Source organism: Anolis sagrei, chromosome 3, assembly GCF_037176765.1.
Source record: "Anolis sagrei isolate rAnoSag1 chromosome 3, rAnoSag1.mat, whole genome shotgun sequence".
In the NCBI taxonomy this organism is placed as follows: domain Eukaryota; kingdom Metazoa; phylum Chordata; class Lepidosauria; order Squamata; family Dactyloidae; genus Anolis; species Anolis sagrei.
In genome coordinates this window covers 155301471-155316719 of record NC_090023.1, presented here as the reverse complement: position 1 = coordinate 155316719, position 15249 = coordinate 155301471, and the positions used below count along the sequence as shown (strand labels likewise).

At 40.5% G+C, this 15249-nt stretch overlaps 1 protein-coding gene across 1 annotated transcript in view; it reads right to left on the bottom strand.

Annotated features, from left to right (window-relative positions):
- Positions 1–4480: 4480 nt before the first annotated feature.
- The window catches only part of PRXL2A (peroxiredoxin like 2A), a 31019-nt gene continuing 20250 nt past the window's right edge, over positions 4481–15249 (bottom strand). The window contains 5 exon segments of the mRNA XM_060769015.2: positions 4481–4891; positions 6721–6885; positions 10626–10766; positions 13254–13348; positions 15016–15195. Coding sequence (XP_060624998.2) covers positions 4781–4891; positions 6721–6885; positions 10626–10766; positions 13254–13348; positions 15016–15195 — 692 coding nt within the window. The 3' untranslated portion in view covers positions 4481–4780.

Here is a 15249-nt window from a genome sequence, read left to right as displayed (position 1 = left end):
ATGCAAAGATACAGAATGGGTGACGCCTGGCTCGAGAGCAGTACGTGTGAAAAAGATTTTGGAGTCCTCGTGGACAACAAGTTAAACATGAGCCAACAATGTGATGTGGCGGCAAAAAAAGCCAATGGGATTTTGGCCTGCATCAATAGGAGCATAGTGTCTAGATCTAGGGAAGTCATGCTACCTCTCTATTCTGCTTTGGTTAGACCACACCTGGAATATTGTGTCCAATTCTGGGCACCACAATTCAAGAGAGATATTGACAAGCTGGAATGTGTCCAAAGGAGGGCGACTAAAATGATCAAGGGTCTGGAGAACAAGGCCTATGAGGAGCAGCTTAAGGAGCTGGGCATGTTTAGCCTGAAGAAGAGAAGGCTGAGAGGGGATATGATAGCCATGTATAAATATGTGAGAGGAAGCCACAGGGAGGAGGGAGCAAGCTTGTTTTCTGCTTCCCTGGAGACTAGGACGCGAAACAATGGCTTCAAACTACACGAAAGGCGATTCCATCTGAACATAAGGAAGAACTTCCTGACTGTGAGAGCCATTCAGCAGTGGAAATCTCTGCCATGGAGTGTGGTGGAGGCTCCTTCTTTGGAAGCTTTTAAACAGAGGCTGGATGGCCATCCGTCAGGGGTGATTTGAATGCAATATTCCTGCTTCTTGGCAGGGGGTTGGACTGGATGGTCCATGAGGTCTCTTCCAACTCTATGATTCTATGATTCCTCCTGTCATGCTGGAGGATCAAGACATTTCTAGAAAGAACAATGTTATTCTGTGCTTAGCTTCCAGGGAATATTGACCATAGGGTCATGATAGCAATCCTAGAAATTCCTAGATTTGTGTTTTCTCCGGTAAGAAAATAGACAACAAGAAATTACATATGTGAAGTATAGCCAGCTCTTCATATTGAGTGAGACCAGGGGTACAGGATCCCCGTAAAAGTGATGATTTGTGAATAAAGAAATTTTCTTACCTGAGAAAACACAAATCTAGGAATGTGTGGCTAGGAGTATCAATCTTAGCAATTCAATAGCCGAAAGGCTGCATGATTCCCATCCCTCAGAAATAAGGTTGGAAATTTGTGAACACCTGCTGAGTTTGGTTTAGATCTGCAATGCCAGAGGACTGCGAGAACACAAATGCAGCTGTCCAGCAGAGGTCACTGTTGCAGTGTAAACTGCCATCAATATAACACTGTATATGCAAGCGGAATCAAAATTGACCCTTATATAAAATAGCAAACTAAAGGTTTACTTTTTGAACTTTATATATATATATATATATATATATATATATATATATATTTAAGCCATGGATGACTAAACCTGTGGGTACAAAAGGGCTATTAGATAATTAAGCAAGTACAAATTTGGTATAATTTATTGGTTTGTATAACATTTGTAAGTAAAGATTTTCCCCGGATATTAAGTCCAGTCGTGTCCGATTCTCGGGGTTGGTGCTCATCTCCATTTGTAAGCCGAAGAGCCGGCGTTGTTCGTAGACACCTCCAAGGTCATGTGGCCAGCATGACTGCATGGAGTGTTACCTTCCCGGCTGAGTGGTACCTTTTGATCTACTCACATTTGCATGTTTTTGGACTGTTAGGATGGCAGAAGCTGGGGCTGACAGCAGAAGCTCACGCCACTCCCTGGATTCGAACTTGCGACCTGTCGGTCAACAAGTTTAGCAGCTCACCGGTTTAACCCACTGTGCCACCGGCTATCACAAACCCTCAGTGGCATTTCACTAGATGGGTGCAGCAGGCATGTAGCGGGGGGGGGGGGGAGTTGATGGGCTTCCCCCCCCCCCCCGAAATTCTCATGGTGGTTCGCGAAAAGGCCTTACTGGTGCATTATTTAAACTGTTATGTTTATTCATGTCATGATCTGATCACCATGCTCAATATATCTCATACGCATGGGGGTATTGGGGTAACAATACAAAAGGTTTGCTAGGGTAGACCCTCTTTCACTCAGACTCAGCCCCCCCAATCGAAATCCTGGCTAGGGGCCTGGATGGGTGGTGGTTACAGCAGTGTAACTCATACCTGTCTATTGAAAACAAAGGAAGTCTGAATACCACCAGGGTGTGGAATAAATTGATCTGATAACACTGACAAGCCCTTTTTGATTCTGCTTGCATAAGGTTATATTAATGGCGCTTACTTAAGAAAGTAGCTCTTTGTATCCAGATTCTGATCCACAGATTTAAGCATCCGCAAGATATATATAAAAGTGAAAGCAAAGCTTTGTTTTGCAATGTCATATAAGGGTCACCATATGATTATGTCATTGTGTATAATGGTGCATAAGCATTCATGTTTTTGGTATCCACAGGTGGTCCTAGAAACAAACCCCAACATACCAGAAGTTCTCTCTAGTTAGAATTTCTCTTTGAGCAAAAATGGAGGTGAGGTATGCTCCTGAGCATACCTGATTGGCTCCTCTCACCATGAAGAAACAGTGACCAATTGTGACATCATGTTCATGACATAGGACAAGGAGACCACCCCAGCCTGTCTGAGCAGCTCAGGAGCAGTATATAGAGCAAGTGGCCTTTGCTGTGAGAAAACATGGAGGTTGGGGGCATTGGAGTGACCTTCACCTGCTGCTTCAAAGTAAGTAAGTCCTATGTCATATTGAAGAATACACTGTGATATTTTATCTTCCACATGTGGCCCACCCACTGTCATTGTGATTGTGTCTATTATAATGTTATATTGTTATTGTATTCATATGTTTTATGTAATTATGATGCTGTTGCTTGTTTGTGTTTTTGGTTTTATCTTGCTGTAATATGTTGTCTGGGCTTGGCCTCATGTAAGCCGACCCGAGTCCCCGTTGGGGAGATGGTGGCGGGGTGTAAATAAAGTTTCATCATTATTATTATTATTATTATTATTATTATTATTATTATATACAAAAGCTGATATACACCAGCAAAGAATGGGAACAGTTTGAATGGTGTATTATAATCATTACACTGCAAGTGTGTTTAGTACTCAGCCCTACCAATTACAATGGGCTGGGCTGTAGCACAGCTGGTTAATCACTAGCAGCAATACATCATTGGCGACTGAAAGGTGGCAAGTTCAAAACCAAGTTGGATTGAGCTCCTGACTGTTAATAGCCCAGCTTACTGTTCGCCTAAGCAGTTCAAAATCAGCTGTGCTGCGAGTAGAGAAATTAGGGAGCGCGTAAGCAAAGAGGTTAATTTATGACACCATAAAATGCTGGAGATCAATGAGCAAGGAGAAAATACTACGATCAAAAAGGCTCTGCATCATAGTGGATGAAACAACAGCTCCCTCGTGTGGCTGAAATTGAGCAAACTCCAGGATCCTAGGCTAAATCTGTATGTCTAAAAACAGCATTAAATGTTTGCCACAAATGTGTGCCTTGTGATCCGCCCTGAGTCCCCTTTGAGGTGAGAAAGGCAAAATATAAATACTGTAAATAAATAAATAAAGGATATTATTTTTCACGTAATTGTTTGTAGTTATGCAAAATCTCAGTTAACAGTACTGTCCTGTATTCCCATACAGCCAACTATGTGAAGGATTGCTCAAAGAAGCATTTTTAACTAGAGATTGCCCACCTTACACCCTTAGCCCTGAATTCCATGTTGCATACAAAGATGTATAAAATGGCTGTTAATGCTAGGCCTTTAAAGGGGCAGGAAAACTTCATCAGTCTTATGACTGATGTGGGCCAAACAAGAGGCTATCCTAAATTGAATTACTTGCAGAATTGTACAAATTTATTTTTTTCAATAGAATTTGGAGGGCAGGGGATCCCTGGTTCAGGACAGTAACACACAGGCAAAATTTCCCTCCTCTATTCCAAACATAGTGGTGGTGGTGGTTGGGGGGAGGGAGAATGACCTCTCTGTGCTGCAGTTTACAACATAGGGAAGAAAAAGCTCCATCCAATGCCAATTGGAGAAGGGCATGAATTAATATTTCCGCAGGAAAGAGTTATTTCCTGTTTCATTGTGTGATACTTACGTTGAAAGTAATTGTTCTACTTCAGAAACTTGGTTTTTGTGGCTGCCAAGAAGTGTGCTGAATTGGTTGATACTTTATGAGATAATCATTGAAAAAATATAGCAAAATGTGCTGCAGGATGTTCTGCTAAAACAAAGCTTTTGCAGTTTAATAAACCTTTTCCATGTTTTTATGACAGAACCAATTAGGAAATGAGATTTATAACCCAGGAACAAAAATAATGTTACATAGTGTAATCTATGTTTGGGAGGTCCTTTAAAAACTGAGTCTTTTCTGTCCCGATTCCTGGATGAAGATCAGCTCTAAAGAACTTGGAGAAAGTCAAGAGTAGGAAACACCTCTTTCCTTCCAATACTGTATCTAATTTGTTTTGTGGGAGGGGAAGATGCAGATCAATGGGAGGAATAAAGAAACATTGACTTGGCTGGCCACGAGGTGAAGGGTTTATAAAAACAACCATGACAAACAATGTTTTGTAATAATTTTGAATGTAGTGTTTATTAGTTTTCCACCATCTTTCTCCATACAGATACCCAGATAAAACCTGGCAGTTTTGTTTGAACTGGAAACCATCTTGGCTGGATCTTAAAATTTCAGACCAAGCCTTTCATTAATCCAGTAAAAAAAAAAGACTGAAGGAATCATGGGGTATCTGATGCCAAAAGTAGCAGACAGCCCATATAGCTGGATATCATGCTGCTGGTATTTCAGAAGCTTTTAGAGCCTAATGTGAGTTTACACCCATGTATACTAAGAGGGTAGCATGTAATTTTATTTGCCCTGTTCCGAAGGTTGTGGCTGGATCTTCTTAACAGCCTCAAGGACAGCGTCAAGGCTCACTTTGTCTCCAAATTCCTTCTCACGGTGCTCTAACAGAACTCCCTAAAGCAGAAGGAGAAATATGGGTTAGGGATGCACTTTGGCAGAATATTCAAGTATTAAAACTTTATACAAGATGGTTGGTGCTCTAATTCTTCAAGTACAGAGAACTTGATAACCAAGGCCAAATTCTCAAAAAAAAAACAACACTTTATTTTTCAAAAAGGCAATATTTGAGCCCTTACAGGGAAATTTTAAACAGGGCTCATAGTTTCAGAGGTCCTCCTTGTATCTAGTCCTTCAAAGATTATGATTTATAGCCTCTAAAGCAGTGGTTCCCAGCCGTTTTTGTCCAGGGACCACTTTGACTAAGGACCACTCTCCAACATTAATACCAAAAGGGTTACAAATCAGTTTTTGGTCAACTTTAGATTCGGTCTGGTGATTTGGAGTGCTGGTTCAGAAAACTGCAATGGACAGACCACATCAGCTCTAGTTTCTGAATCAGAAGATCCACTATCCAGTGGCTGTCATCTGTTTGACCTCAGAAAAACTATATTTAACAATCTAGAGCTGATGTGGTAATAGTAATATTTCGTGGGTAGACAGCCTCTCCCCTCCTAACATCTCTGTTGCCTCGGCACTATAAGAGGGTTTCGCAAAACCAGTTGCTCTCGTTGCCGTGTGGTTTGGAGGGAATGGCGTAGTAATGGTAAGGATATTTTTGTTCTTGTGGATTACTAGTGGTCCACGGACCACAGGTTGGGAACCACTGCTCTAAAGTGATATTTTTCTTCTTTATTACATATGGGTAATGTTACCACATATTAAGTCATAAGCAAACAGGAGAGAGTATCTTGCAATTGGAGCCCCTGGTGGCGCAGGGGTTAAACCCCTGTGCCGACAGGACTGAAGACCGACAGGACACAGGTTCGAATCCGGGGAGGGACTGATGAGCTCCCTCTATCAGCTCCAACTCCTCATGCGGGAACATGAGAGAAGCCTCCCACAAGGATAATAAAACATCAAATCATCCGGGCATCCCCTGAGCAACATCCTTGCAGACGGCCAATTCTCTCACACCAGAAACGACTTGCAGTTTCTCAGGTCACTCCTGGCATGACAAAAAAAAATCTTGCAATTCTCCAATATTCCCAATTTAGCTCAGATACCTTCTGGTTCCGAGCATCCCACTGCTCCCTTTTAAGTTGTAGTGGTTGTTATTAATATTATTAACTTTATTTATGCCCTGCCTTTCTCCCCATGGAGACTCAAGGCAGCTAACAATCCCACACTTGAGTCAAGTTTAAATAGCACAATAAAAAAGTTATAAAACAATGAAACAGTACATTTTAAGTTGCTTCACAACTGTATGAGGCTCCTTATCTATGGCTTCTCATGTATTTTTGCAAGATGTCTGAAATTGCCAATTACAGGAAACACTCTCTTTTCCATACTCATGTGCCTAACCCAGCTACCTCTCGTGCCAAGTTTGGTCATATTTGCTAGTGACTGAACTTCATTAATTTCACTTTTGTTCTATATTTGCACTACAAGAAAATATTCATAGAGGCTAGCAAAAAAACAAATTAAACAGCAAAATATCATAAGCAAATTTAATTTAATAATCACAACAATTGAGAGCGTTTAAAAGGCAGATCTGGAAAAAATGTGTCTTCATACTCTCCCTGGAAACAGAGTTGCATAGACTCTACAAAAAACAAAGGAGAAAACCTTGTGGTGACAGTGTACCTAAGGCCTTTTCTGAAAATCTTAGCATTCAGGCAGATTCGTAATAAGGAACTCAGTTTCCCGACAGCCGGACTAACATTATTTTGATCCTGAAATATCTAGAAACAAGGCCATCCCATTTTGCGCTTCCTACCACGTACCTGTTTTCCAGGACCAACCACGAAAACCCCTCCCAGAACAAAACCTTCTCCATCCATGTTCCCAGTATATCCACCCTTCCAGGCACGAAAGAAATTCTTCCACACGCTGCAGCGAATAAAGCCCATGAACAGCATCTTTCTCTTATGAGGGCCATAGAACATTTTCTGCAGAAGAGAAAGAGAAACACTCAGCCAAAGGTATGAGGGGGAATTTTCTTAGAGAACTAAAGTGACACGTACGGACAAAAACTTTGTGGAGTAAAAAAGTGTTGTCATTAGCAATTACAAAGTTGAGCTCACTATGGCAAGGTCAAGTGTCAACTGTCATTCCCTAGGACTGCAGACACAGTTTATGAGGTGCTGGCCCGCAAAAATGACTTCCTGGAAATCTTAGGATTTTGTGCAAGTTTTTAGGCTTCATGACTGTAGAGATAAGTTATCGAATCCACATCCGGTGGCTCTTTGAACACTCATAAATGTATTAAAGCATAAGCTTTCACAAGCAGCAGCCTGTTCAATTGCTTATCCCTTAATGATATGGGCATAGAAAGCTATGCCAGAATAATCTGTCTGAAAGGTGCTCCTTAGGCAGACACTCTGAGAGTGTTTGAGGACATCCGTAGGGATACCAAGGTGCTTGTCTATAAAGCTATTGTCCTCCCAACCCTGCTATATGCCTGTGAGACATGGACTGTCTACAGACGTCACATGCAACTCCTGGAACGATTCCATCAGCGCTGCCTCCGGAAAATCCTGCAAATCTCTTGGGAAGACAGGCAGACAAACGTCAGCGTGCTGGAAGAATCAAAGCGATGGTCCTCCGGCATCAACTCCGCTGGACCAGCCACGTTGTCCGGATGCCCAACCACCGTCTCCCAAAGCAGTTGCTCTACTCCGAACTCAAGAACGGAAAACAGAATGTTGGTGGGCAAGAAAAGAGATTTAAAGATGGGTTCAACCTTAAAAACTCTGGCATAGACATTGAGAACTGGGATGCCCTGGCCCTTGAGCACTCCAGTTGGAGGTCAGCTGTGACCAGCAGTGTTGCAGAATTTGAAGAGGCACGAATGGAGGGTGAAAGAGAAAAATGTGCCAAGAGGAAGGCGCGTCAAGCCAACCCTGACCGGGACCGCCTTCCACCTGGAAACCAATGCCCTCACTGCAGGAGAAGGTGCAGATCAAGAATAGGGCTCCACAGCCACCTACAGACTCACAAGAATTCTGATCCTGGAAGACTATCCTACTTGGCCAACGAGGGATCACCTAAGTAAGTAAGTAAGTAAGTAAGTAGAGATACAGAACATATGAGAGGTACTAGTCTTCACCTGCTTGCCCATAACAAATCATAATAACCACATCTAAGGAACTAGTGCTCATGTGGTCTATCCAACCACATTTTCTATATCAACGCCCCAGGAACAGGCCTAAAATATCAAAACACCAAGAATGTTGTTGTCCTTGGGCTGTGCTATTAATATATAAAAGAGATGAACCATAGGTTCCTCCAAATGCCCCAATTACATTTGGCTCAGGGGGTTCTATTTTTAGCTACCTCGCTTCTGTTCTAGGGTGCCTCCCTGGAACAGAAACCAATTCCAAGAAATGATTAAAATGATGAGGGGAGCCTTCTCTTCACTTATGTCTGTTTATAGGAAAATCATGCAAGAACACGCCAGGACTTCAAAGCTTAATTGTGTCCCTACATTAATGATTCATAAATAGAAACGTGAAAGCCAATTAACCTCTTAAGTAGCAGCTAAAAGCAATTAAGCTCTTCTGCACACCAGCATCTCTCCCATCCTCAAACTATAGCAGAAGGGACTTGTGAAGGGTGAACATGTGCAAAGTCACATCCTTTATCACAATGGGGCTTAACATGTGGCAGTCACAAAATAACATATGGTAAGTAGATTTGATTTCCGAGGCTGCTGAAAAACTGATATTCTAGCATGCCACTTCAAAACATGTGCTCATACTCACAAGTTGGGTGGCAAGTGGTGCTCTTTGTAGCAGGCTGAAATAAGATCGCTCAGAGCCTTTAAAAATCTAAATTACTATACAATACAAATGTTGCCTAGAGTGCTTGTTACATATCTCTATTACATATCTCTACAAGGGCCACCCATGCTGGAAAGCAAAACAGAGACCCAGAAGCAAATTAGTATTCTTACTATAGATATACAAGAAAAAACCTTTTCCCCAATTTTCTTACCCTAGATGAGAAATGGATGTCAACACAATCACTATAGCTTCTTCTTCTTTTTTTTTGCATATTTGTTTTTAATTTTTTTTCTTATATTTTGAGACGTTTTTGTTTTGGGGAAGCAACCTATATTGTACAAATGTTACAATACAAAATACTTATGTGCAAAATTCATTTTGTAAAAAGTGAAAATCACTGAAAAATATACAAAAATTGTTATAAATTTTAACAAGGCAAAAAGCATTGGATTTTTTTCTCATGTGCAGGAATAGCAAAGCCACTCTTATTTTTCAGCTTTGGGCTTCACTGAAGTAAACATATGGCCTTCATTTCAGATAAGAGGCCATCTGTATTGTGAATGAATAGCATGTTGGTCAGCACAAGTTTCATACTTGCATGACACCCAATTTAAGCAAGAATAGCTTTTAACCCTTGCAAATCAATATCTGTTTAGACAGAGAAGCTCCCAGTTTCTAGTCCGAATGTGAGCCGGCAAGATTAAGATATTCTGGGGAGGCACTGCTCTTGATCCCACCTCCTTCGCAGGCATGGTTGGTGGGGATGAGAAACAGCACCTTCTCAATGGTGGTCCCTAGGCTATGGCACTCCCTCCTGGAGGAAATTTGATCAGCCCCCTTCCTCTTGAACTTTAGGAAAAGGCTAAAAACATGGTTGTTTGAGGAATCTATCAGTGCAATAAGAAAGATGAAACAGTGTAACGACAAATTGGAATGGCCCCGGACTATGATATTGGATTGAGTGATTTTAAATAATTGGTTTCGAAGGTTTTATTACGTTTTAATGGTTGTTTTTAATGTTTTTATTATGTGTGTGTTTTTGGCATCTAATTGTTGCCTATATATGTAAGCCGCCTTGGGTCCCTTATGGGGTTGGGAAGGGCAGATCATAAATACAGTAAATCAGTGTTTCTCAACCTTCCTAATGCCACGACCCCTTAATACCATTCCTCATGTTGTGGTGACCACCAAGCATAACATTATTTTTGTTGCTCCTTCATAACTGTCATTTTGCTACTGTTATGAATCGTAATGTAAATACCTGATGTGCAGGATGTATTTTCATTCACTGGACCAAATTTGGCACAAATACCCAATACACCCAAGTTTGAATACTGGTAGGGTTGGGGGGGGGGGTTGATTTTTGTCATTTGAGAGTTGTAGTTCCTGGGATTTATAGTTCACCTACAATCAAAGAGCATTCTGAACTACACCAACAAGAGAAGTGAACCAAATTTGGCACACAGAACTCCCATGACCAACAGAAAATACTGGAACTCGTTGACCTTGATTCTTGGAGTTGTAGTTCACCTACATCCAGAGAGCACTGTGGACTCAAACAATGATGGATCTGGACCAAACTTGGCACACAGACTGAACATGGGCAACTGTGAACACTGGTGAAGTTTGGGAAAAATAGACTTGACATTTGGTAGTTGTAGTTACTGGGATTTATAGTTCACCTACAATCAAAGAGCATTCTGAACCCCACCAATGATAGAATTGGGCCAAACCTCCCATACAGAACCCCCATGACCAACAGAAAATACTGTATTTTCCGATGGTCTTTGGTGACCCTACGGGCGCCCCCCCCTCCCGACCCTCCCCAGGGGTCCTGACCCCCAGGTTGAGAAACACTGCAGTAAATAAATAAGCAGTGTGCGGAAATCAACAGTTACATTTACCTTTTCATCCAGAAATATTTCCCCTTTAAAATATGGCTGGAAATCCATCACTTCGGTCCCAAGGTTCTCTTTCACAACGGCATAGAGAGGGACCCCCAGCTTCTCAAGCTGAGGCTTCAGAGAGGACAGCTCAGCAGCCTCCTAAAAGTGATATAAGAGTTGGGTCATGTGCCTGTAGTCCACATCCACTCTTGTTTAGGAGTGCTAAGCCCTGTTCTTTCAAAACATGCTCTGTAATTTAATTTACTAGGTGGAAATTAATGATGAAAAGGCATAACAGCCAGATAGGTCAAGTGGGATTTTGGGGAAAGAGCTCCAGTTTATTACAGCTAAGGCCCCTTTCCACACAACTGAATAAAATCCCACATTATCTGCTTTGAACTGGAATATATGGAAGTATGGACTCAGATAAACCAGTTTAAAGCAGATATTGTGGGATTTTCTGCCTTGATATTCTTACATGGCTGTGTGGAAGGACCCCAAGAGATATAGCTAAAGAACACCTTCTTCTCAGTGATGGTGTCTGAATTGTAAAAGTCACTTTTTCTGTGTTTATACAGCTAGTATGTAATCTGTGGTCTAATTTTTCAGTTTTAGTGCTATCATTTGCTCTAAGATTTAATAATGTTGTCTTGTTTTACTTTCAAACTTATCACTTAAATAGTTTACTACACTACAGACCTTCTTGATGTAATAAGACCAGCCAATTAGACAACCAGGCTTTGCATGTGCATTTTGATCCTTACATTTCCTTGAGCTATAGATTTCATAAACCAAAAGCAGCTAAAGGGTCTCTCCATTGCATCAAGACATCTCCACAAGGCTTCACAGTGTTGGAAGAATATAATAATAATAAAACTTTATTTATTTCCTGCCCTATCTCCTTGAGGAGACTTAGGGTGGTTTACAACAGATATTGGCAAACGTTCAATGCCGTTAAGAAGCTGAACAAAGACCTTCCCAAATCCCAAAAACAAATCCACATCTACACCAAAAATCATAACATTATCAAAAATTAAATGGTAAACATAAAAAATGTATGATTTCACAATTGTGAAATTTAAAATGAAATAAAGATGAATTGTTAGGTTGAAAGAGGGGCTCTCTACATGGGGTTGCCTTTGAAGATAGTTCGGAAGCTGCAATTGGTTCAGACTTCGGCAGTCAGGTAACTAACTGGAGTGCCGTATAGGGAGAGAACCACTTCCATGTTACGGCAGCTCTGCTGGCTACTGGTCTGTTTCAAGGCTAAATACAAAGTGCTGGTTATTATCTATAAAGCCCTAAATGCTTTGGGCCCAGACTATTTGAAAAACCTCATCCCTGCTTACAAGCCAGTATGAACGTTGTTGTCTGCAGAGAAGGCCCTGCTCTCAGTCCCACCCGTCTCAAATGCGGTTGGTGGGAACAAGAGAGAAGGCTTCCTCCATGGCCGCTCCCTGCCTCAGCAACTCCCTCACTAAAGAACTAAAAATGGCCCCCTCTTTCCTCGTCTTTAAAAAGCTTTTAAAGACCCACCTGTGCAATCTAGCTTATGGAGAGGAGGAGGACTAGCATACATTACACACATCTTCGCCTTGACATCGGATACCTACATCAGCTTACTGTTGTGATATATAATATTAGGGTTTTAATGTATTAATATATTGTGCTTTAATTGGTCTGATCCGCTGTATTATATTATGTTTATTAAGTTTCCTTGGTTAAGTTTGGTTGTTTATAAGTTATATTTAGTTTAGATTATTTCATGTTTTGTCTTGACCGTTGTTTATTTGCTGTTGGCATTTAATGTTTGCCATTTTTGTTATACTTTGGAAACCGCCCTGAGTCCCTTTGGGGAGAGAGCGGGATATAAATAAATTATTGTATTCTAAGAAACCTGGTTACATGATAAAGATGGATATATTGGAATATAAGGCCACTGATATTCAGATGTTATAAGAATAATTTGCATCAAATGAAATATGCGTTACTTCTAATGGGCTGCAAGACAAGAGAAAAAATGATTAGTTCTAAATAGAAGATTTTAGAGACAAGGGGAGAGGGATGATGTAATGCTTTCCAAGATGTAACAGACTTATGATTTTAATAGATGGATTAGTGTTATATGATCATGTTATTAAGTAAAAAAAAAAAACACTTTAATAATGTCCCAAAGTGTTGATAAGACTATAGAAAGATAATGAGAGATATTCTAAAGAGGGAAAAATGTAATCCCTTGGGAAGGAATAAGAAAAAAAATAATGTGATTAAATATTTTTAGTACTGAGGAATAACAAGAACAGGGTATTGAAAGAAAACAATAACTGGATTTTTACTTAAGAGAGGTTTGAAATAACTGTATTGTATAATTGTTTAATTGTTTCAAATATAACCACTGAGACAAGGATGGAAGTCAACTTTTTCCCCCTTTCCTTGTCTTTACATCTTTTACTTTGGCTTTTTCTGTTTTGTATTATTCTTATTTTTCTTCCTCTTGTGTTTAAACCTATCTTTATAACTTGGAGTATTTTTTTAACAAATGGAAGACTTTTATTTGCATCGAATTCACGAGCTTCTTGAAATAACAGCTGGTTAATCCTCATTATTTCTTCTTCCAAAATAACCACAAAGGAACACCTATACTACCTCTCTGCATAAAAATCATCCAGGCCGACGCACTGCCATGATGACCGCACCATTCTTCTTCCATAGTTCTTCTGCTTTGAAGGTTCTTTGGTTTCCTTGGAAACAAACAACAATATAGATGACAATACATCAAGCTCACCGGGACAAGATTTTGTTACAAGACACATCTATTGTCAGGTACGACATTATTTTCATTTTATTTAGTGGCAACTACTTGAATAGCAAGGTCCATGAGCAACCTATGTAAAACTGAATCCCCTCATCCTTCTAAACTGGGTCACAGGCTCAGACATTACATCAGATCAGGAAAGAATGGCTGAGCATCAAAAATAGTGAAAACATGGAATAAAGTGGGTTGCTGAGAGTTTTCCGGGCTGTATGGCCATGTTCCAGAAGCATTCTCTCCTGACATTTCGCCCACATCTATGGAAGGCATCCTCAGAGGTTGTAAGGTCTGTTGGAAACTGGGCAAGTTAAGTTTATATATCTGTGGAAGGTCCAGTGTGGGAGAAACGACTCTTGTCTGCTTGAGGCAAGAATGAATGTTGCAACTGGCCAACTTGATTAGCACTGAACGGCCTTGCAGTTTCAAAGCCTGGCTGCTTCCTGCCTGGGGTATCCTTTGTTGGGAGGTGTTAGCTGGCTTTGATTGTTTCCTGTCTGGAATTCCCCCTTTTTAGTATTGCTCTTTATTTACTGTCCTGATTTTAGAGCTTTTTAAAAATACTGGTAGCCAGATTTTGCTCATTTTTCATGGTTTTCTCCTTTCTGTTGAAATTGTCCACATGCTTGTGGATTTCAATGGCTTCCCTGTGTAGTCTGACATTGTGATTGTTAGAATGGTCCAGCATTTCTGTGCTCTCAAATAATGTTCTGTTATGGATGACTTTACGGGTTGAATTAGTCTGCCGTGCCTTTCATGTTCCTCGATTCATGCTTGGCCGCTGCATTTGTTGGTCTCTATATACATAAGAAACTTAAGAAATAGAAAACAGAAAGCCTTTTCTAACACTTCCTGACATAACACTATGGCCTTCTTCGTTATCAAAAAAATCACAGTTTTTGAGAATTTTATTTTTAGGAATAAGTAAAAAATGTATACTATCAAATAACTCAAGTTTGCTCTGCTGTGGTTTTAAGGGAGACCTGTTTTTGGCTAAGTGCAATATACCAGTGTTATGCTCAGAAAGAGATCATGACTTTTGATGTATCCTGCTCTTCCTCAATGCCTTTCAGCGGAACTCCTTCTGCTCAAATGTTTTGGTCAGTAGCTAAGAGGGGCTGTATGTGCAGTAAGACCAGATCTAGTGGTTAAAACCCTTGAAAAATTGGAGAAAGAGTGCCTCAGTCTACAAGCAGCCCTAATGCCTTTGTTGATCTTGGAAAAATACGGGAACCTGGTCAATACATCTGATCTGGTGAAAAAGACCAGCATGCTACACTGTAATTGAGGTTATCTGCTCTAGATTCTTGGGGTAAAGTACTATGAATGCCAGCTTTTTTCTTTTTTGGTTGATTAATTTTGAATACATATTTGATTTATATTAATGTGTTCTGCATGGCTTCTGTTTGAATCTAAATCCATTCATGCTTTGTAACATCAATGTCTTCTCTTGTCTCGTGTTTTGATGAGTGTTTGATTTGAATTAATTTGGGTACAGTTGCTGTGAAAATATCATACAAACTAAACCCAAGCTAGCCCCCCCCCCTTAAAAAAAAAGACCATTCAATTTCCACCTCTTGGAAGCACCCAAAGTCTTACCTTCTCCAATAGTCTTCAAATCTATTGCCTCCAGAAAATCCAGCGAGGCCTGTTCTGCTTTAGACAGAAATAAATCTGTATTGGCAAGGATGATCCCTGTCACAGCAGCCCCAATGGCTCCAAGCCCAATTGTCCACATTGCCACAGAGAAAGATCCTAATTCCAGATGTGAACACATACCTAGAAATAAAGAAAAAGAGATTTCGTTATTCCAGGAAATGGTGGGATTTCAAA